Source organism: Tupaia chinensis, unplaced genomic scaffold, assembly GCF_000334495.1.
Source record: "Tupaia chinensis unplaced genomic scaffold, TupChi_1.0 Scaffold147351_1, whole genome shotgun sequence".
Taxonomy (NCBI): Eukaryota; Metazoa; Chordata; class Mammalia; order Scandentia; family Tupaiidae; genus Tupaia; species Tupaia belangeri.
This window is the reverse complement of record NW_006207202.1, coordinates 1,006,955-1,013,476: the sequence shown is the minus strand read 5'-3', so window position 1 is coordinate 1,013,476 and position 6,522 is coordinate 1,006,955. Positions and strand designations below refer to the sequence as shown.

General features: G+C 59.2%; 1 protein-coding gene across 1 annotated transcript in view; it reads right to left on the bottom strand.

The window, feature by feature from the left end:
- MYRF (myelin regulatory factor) overlaps positions 1-6,522 on the bottom strand; it is a 40,552-nt gene that overhangs the window by 22,167 nt on the left and 11,863 nt on the right. The window contains 3 exon segments of the mRNA XM_006169652.3: positions 115-176; positions 2,591-2,854; positions 3,090-3,177. Of these exon segments, the coding sequence (XP_006169714.2) occupies positions 115-176; positions 2,591-2,854; positions 3,090-3,177 (414 nt within the window).

Here is a 6,522-nt window from a genome sequence, read left to right as displayed (position 1 = left end):
CCGGCCCGTTGGGCCAGCCGCTGGCCCCCTCCCTCCCGCCCGCCCTCCCCGATAAGGCCGCCCCAACCACTTGCCCAAACCCCGGAGGGGGAGGGCGGTGCCCGCTGGACTCACCATTCACCTGCTGGGGGGAGTAGGCCTCAGAGCCCGAGTCTGGGGGAGAGTCCGGCAGTGTGCTGCGGGGGGGAGCCGGAGGAAGGGCTGTTGGGGGGCAGCTGAGCCCTCTCCCTTCCAGCCGGGCGGCTCCTCTATGGGAGTCCAGAGACTCCCAGAAGCTGGGGTCATTGAGGCCTCCTCACACCTACTCTTAGAAGTGTTTCTCTACCCACCTTGGGGTGCCTGGCAGGGCCTGGGTCTGAATTGTGAGTGGGGGGCTTCAGGGTCCTGCCTAAGATCCCAACTTACTGGGGCATTTGGGGTACCTAACCAATGTCCCTGTTGATGGCCCAGAGATGCAAGGACCTCCTCCACAGACTAAGGGGCCGGCCTATTCCTCCTTTCCTGCACCCACAGAAGCCTGACAGCTTCCTGGAAACAGAGGGCCATAGAGGGCTGGGTCTGGGGAGGCTCAGCAGGTCACTGGAGGCTGCCCTGACAGAGGCAGGTGTGGGCTGGGCAGGGAGCCAGATTGGTCGGGCCTGGGTATATATATTTTTTTCTTACAGGTTTTATTTTATCAGTGGTTCAGGAAAAAGAACAAACTCAACCCCAGAGGTCAACATGTCCTGCGTGAACCCAGCGAGGGAGAGACTCCAGTCATGTGACCAGCTCTGGTCATCCCTGGTCCCCACGTAGGTAGACTCCCCACCACCATGCCCAGGGCCACTGAACTATCTTGGACACAGTCCTGGGCTGATTGCAGAAGCCCAGTGCACCCCTGGACAAACCACCTATGCACATTTGGGGCCCTGTTTACATATCTATAAAACAGATCTGACAATATGAACACTGCAGGTTTTATGAGAATGATACAAAAAAGTGAACGGGGACTCACCCACACTCTGCACCACAGCCTCAGGCCTGGCAGGCTGACCCAGGCCTGTCCAACCCCGGGTCCACCATCTCCTGCCCACTCCCTAAACCCCGTGGCAATAGCCTTGGGTTTTTCTAGCTATTTCGTCAAGGTTTTTCACATCCTTCAGTCCCTGCAAACACCCCCAGTCCACAGGACCTTGCGCTCCTTCCTTATTTCCTCTCAAGTCTCCGTATTCCTCTGTTCGGTGATATATTGATGAACAACCCTCTTCCCAGCCAGGCTGCAGCCCACTACAGGAGGGACGTGTCTGTCTTGCTATTGTCCAGAACAGGGCTCCGACCACAGGATTCCTGTGTGGCTCCGGGTAAGGCCCTTTCTCTCTCTGGGCCTCGTTGTGCCATTAAAATTGTGCTGTAGGGAGCAACCGAGATCCCCTTTGGGGTCCCCTGTGATACGGAGAAGGTTAAGCGCACACAGAGCTGTGACAGGCACAGTAGCAGGTACTCGGCAGGCACTCACTAAGTGTTTGTTTCTTCCTTCTGCCCTCTGGGTCAGTGGCTTACAGACAGCCTCATGGCCTCAGCAGGCAGTCTGACTTCTGTAGCAAAGGTTCACCCCAGAACCCCAAGTCTGGCCTCTACTGCCATGCCTCCACATGCCAGGGAGCTCAGGGAACACTGCCTGTGGCTGCATCCCTCCACTCCCTCCACCTAGCGTGACCTCTGCTCACCCTCATTCAGTTTCCGCCTCCAGGGATAAGCTGTTTGGGAGTTGCTGTATGGATAAAGAACCTGAGGCCATGACAGAGGCCGTGAGTTAACTAGGCACATGGTGGGCCCTGAGCGGGAGCTGGGCTGTCCGACTGCAGAGTTCACGCACCCACATTTGATTATTCTTCCACCCTGAGACAGGATTCCACATCCCAGAACTTTCTCTGAGCTCCTCTGAAGAGTCCAGGCCGTGCTCCCCATGAGCACATGCCAGGGAATCCCAGGCCGTCTGGTAGACCAGTGGCCACCCGGAAGCTTTGGTCAAAGCCACCCAGCTCGGGTGTGAGTCAGCCCACGGTGTGGACTCCCAGAGAGATGCAGAGAAAGGGCCCAGGAAGGTAAGGCTTTATCGGGTAAGTTCTGGGCTCCAGACTCACTCGGGCAGGGGAGCCTGAGGGACTACATCTGAGCCATCGGCCACTCCCATGGCCAACGTGTCGGCTTGATGTACAAGGCACTGGATGGGAGTCAGCACAGTAAAGGGCATGTAGGTGCCCTGCGTGTGTGTTCACACGTGGGTGTGCACGCGCGCACGTGTGTAGGTGTTCCCAGGAATGTAAACTTTCGGAGCCTCCAGTCTCACCCCCTCCATCCACGGTCTACCCGTTCTAGATCTGTCTAGCCCTCTAGATCTGTCTAGCACACATCGCTCTCCAGCTCAGAGACCTTGTGGCCCCTACTCTCTTCGGACAAAGCCGGTGAGTTCCCCTGAGCCTGTCCCTGTAGGCCCCTCCCCATCCCTTCCCTACTCACAGGGCAGCCTATTGCCCTGGGCCCTTCCCACACCCTGCCTTCTCTGGGTCCCTGGATCCTAACCCCCACCCCACTCCCTGCCCTCACTCACCCTGGGGCATAGGGAGCCTTGGGCTCTGCTTTGATGGGGGGCCCAGAGCCCCCCAGGAAGGGCTTGGGAGTGGTGCCCATGCCGTTGTTGTTGTTGCAGTTGAGTGGGGCGCAGTAGCTAGGGGGTGGGAGGGGACCATGGCGCCCTGGGGAGGGTCCAGCCCCAGGGGGGCTCAGGTGGTGGACCCCGCTGGAGCTGGGGATCGCTGGTTGCCCATGGGGGTAGGAGGCCGCACTGGCTGGAGCAGAGATGTCAGGGAAGCAGCTGCGGAGAAGGGAGGAGGCTCAGCCACAGCCAGGAGCCTGGCCCCCCTGGGAAGCAGCCGCCCCCCAGCCCATGGACCCGGGCATACTGCGGAGAAGTCGGCCCTGGGAAAGGATGAGAGGCAGTGCCAGAGGTTGGACCACCTCACCGCCCGGTCCGACCCCACACCTTCCAGGTGAGAGGCAGAGGCCACAAGGGGCAGGGCTCAGACAGGGCTGGCCGAGGGGCAACTCACAGGTCGGAGGCGTCCTCCTTGCTGATGTACTCCTCCAGGATGCTGGTGTCGATGTTGGAGGGCTCCAGGGCACCGTTGATGTCATGGCCTGCATGGAGGGGCGGGGGCAGGTAAGCATAGAGAGGGCTGGCTCCTGAGGCCTGGGGCTCCCAGGGCTAGGGCTCCGCCCGCACCTTCTCACTCTGAGCTCTTTCCCCACCTTCCACTAGACACCCCTCCAGGAAGCAGCTCCGCCCTCCACAGCCCACAAGGCCACCACGAGTCTTCAGGGAGAGCAGAGGCCCAGAGCATGGAGGTGGGGACACAGACACCACACACTCCTCTCTGAGCCCCTTTCTAGCTGTGGAAAGGAACCAGGCCCTTCCGCTCCTCTGTGAAGTGGGGTTACTGGGAGCCTGACAGAGCCGTGATGGTACCAAAATGCTCTGCAAGGCTGACCCACATAAGAAGGTTTCAGGTTCACGTCTGGAGAGTTCCCTGAACACGCCAGGCACACGTGCACCCATGCTCCGGGGCTGGCTGCGGCTGCTGGTGGATCCCAGCATGAGGACCCTGTTGAGTGCTCTCTCTTTCCCGCTTTCTTTCTCTTTTTGGAGAGATTTTTGCTATAGGGCACGTGCACTTGCCAGACAGAGACAGAGAGACAGAAAGCGAGAAATCACTCCCCAGGGGGGATGGTCATGCTGCAATCCCTTCTCCTCCATTCTCCTCTCGGGATCTTGGGCACGCATGCACACGCGCCTGGCATGAGTTTTAAGCCACCGGGTCTGGGACTCGAACCGCGGTCGACTACGTGGGAGTCCAGAGACATAGCCATTATGCTAACTGCTGGGCCCTCTCTCTCTCTTTCATACTCATGGAAGAAAGAAAGAAACTTCAGGCCAGCCAGGTGGCGTGGTGGTTAAAGTGGCTGGATCCCATGTGGCTGACTGTGTGGGAAGAGTCCCAGACCCAGCAGTTTAAAAATCGCACTGAGGGGCCAGCAGGTGGTGTAGTGGTTAAGGTGCTGGGCTCTCATGTGGCTGACCATGGTTTGAATCCCAGACCCGATGGCTAGAAACTCCCTACAGGCACATGTGTGTGCATGCCCAAAATCTTGAGAGGAGAATGGAGGAGAAGGGATTGCCATGTGGCCATCCCCCCTAGGGAGTGATTTATCTCTATCCCTTTGTCTCCCTGTCACTTTCTGGTGAGTACATACACCCAACAGCAAAAACTAAAAAACAAATAAATAAATGGGGTTACTGTCCTTGTGTTTAATGGGGTGCTATGAGGAGCAAATGAGGTGCTTTATCTAGGCGACTGCCCAGTGAGTGCCCACCACCCTACATGGCTGGCACCTGCAAAGGCTGTCCTGCCCTATCTTCCTGTGACCAGCTCCAAAAGGCCCAGCTGCAGGCTTGTGGGAGCTGAGGCCTAGCTGGCTGGGACCATACATCCTGAAGGACTGGTGGGGCTCGGGGAGCCTCCTGTACCCTGGGTTCCTGCTGCAGCAGGGAGTGGGGGACAGGTTAAGGAGAGGCCAGCCTCACCCCATCCTCACTGGAAATACCCATCACCCCCTGTGTTGGGGACTGTGGCGCTTTGTCCCCCATCTCCAGAGGAGGCAGAGGCCCAGAGAGGTAGGGTCTGGGCCAGCCTCACAGCAAGTGGGGAGTACTGGCCTCCAGAGCTCTGCTCCTGGCCTGCCTGACTGTCCAGGGCCTTCCCTGTTGGCTCTAGCCCTCTGAAAGGAGGGACTCACAGAAAAGGCGGCCCAGCACTCTCAGGCTTCGTGAGGAGAGGAGAGAGCAGAGGGGGAGGCGCTGGCCTTTCTCCTCCCAGGGTCACCTTGCGGGGGGAGCCGAGGGCGGGGTGATAAGGGGGCTGACGTAGGAGATGCGTCAACCCCGATAGTGGAGGGCAGCCCCACCCACACTGCCAACCCAGGTTGGCCAGCCCATTGAGGCAGGAGAGCCCCTCCTGCAGACCTCGGAAGCCTCAAGTCTGGGGTCTGCCCCTCACACATGCTCCCCCTGATGAGACCTGGAAACAGCTCGGACAGGGCCAGGAACAAAACCTGGCTCAGCCGTTCCCTGCTGCGTCACCTTGGGCAGATCACACACCCTCTCTGAGCCTCAGTCTCTTCATAAGTAAAAAGGGGACATGAATGCTTCATGGAGCCTATAAGTATGAAGCAAGATAAGGTCTGTCATGTGCCTGGCACATAGTGGGTGCTCAGCTAACAGTGGCTATCTTCCTTCTCCAGGCCCCCAAACCCTGGGGTCCCTGGGAGCCCCCTGCCCAGGCCTCTCCCTGGCCTCCGCTGGCATTTCAAGAATGCTGAGCCCCGCTTAGGTGATTAATGAGCGGCTAAGCCCTCCTAGGAGTCACGAGCTGCCTGCGACAGGCCAGGGCCCTCTTGCTGACCCCCACCCCCAGCTCACCCAGCTGGGAACAAGGGACACCCACCAAGCGCCGCCAATGACCGTCCAGGGCCCTGCGTGGCCGGGGCAAGATAAGCTTCTCGCGCTGGGATGACCAGTGAACATGCCAAGGCTCCAGACGTCCATCTCTGCCCGCGCCCCCGCCTTGGCCTTTCCTGGTAACCACAGTTTCCGTTTATTGAGGGCCTACTGCGTGCCAGGCGTGTTTTGAGTGAAGTCCATTAACAATCACGGGGGTTTACTAATGTAAGGCTCTGAGGCGCTACACACACAGTGTGTCACTTAATCCTACCAACCCATCACGGTGACAATAACGGTGACAGTGACAGCAGCTCACACCGAGCCCCTATCAGTACTTGTAAACTCGTAATGGTGACGATGACCGTGACGGTGAGTGCCACCCAGGTCCCCACCAGGCCTGGCACCTCCTCAGTGCTTTACATTCTCATCACAGGATGAGAGTACCTGGGTACCTGGAGTTTATCATCACCCACCCCTATTCAGAGAGGGGGAGTCTCTTGTCCAAGGCAACACGGCAAGAATGCGAATCCAGGCTGGGAGCCCCGCGGGTCTGCGTGGCTGGCGGTTGCTGTACCTTTCCTGGCTCACCTGGGCCACCCCACCCTACACAGGGCTAGAAGGAAGGATCAGGCACAGGGAGTGGGTGGGGAGCGGCACTGGCGTCACCCTGACCCCGGCCGCAGAAGCTGCAGGAATTTTGGAGACTGAACTTGGAAGCTGCAGTGAATGATGGACTGCTGAAGCCCTGGTGTTGCTATTTATAACAGGGCCCAGCCCCTCCTGGCCTCCTCCTCCATCCCTGGCCAGGAGCACTCCTAATCACCCCTAATCCTCCTGCCCACCTCCCCCAGGGCAGGGGGCCTCAGGAAGAGGCATCCTGGGAGACCCTAACGAGAACCAGATGTGGTTGGGGGCGGAGGGACCCTCCCGTGCCAGGGGCCGGGTGGACGGAGGAGGGAGGAAGCAGCCCTTGGGGCAGGGTGTGG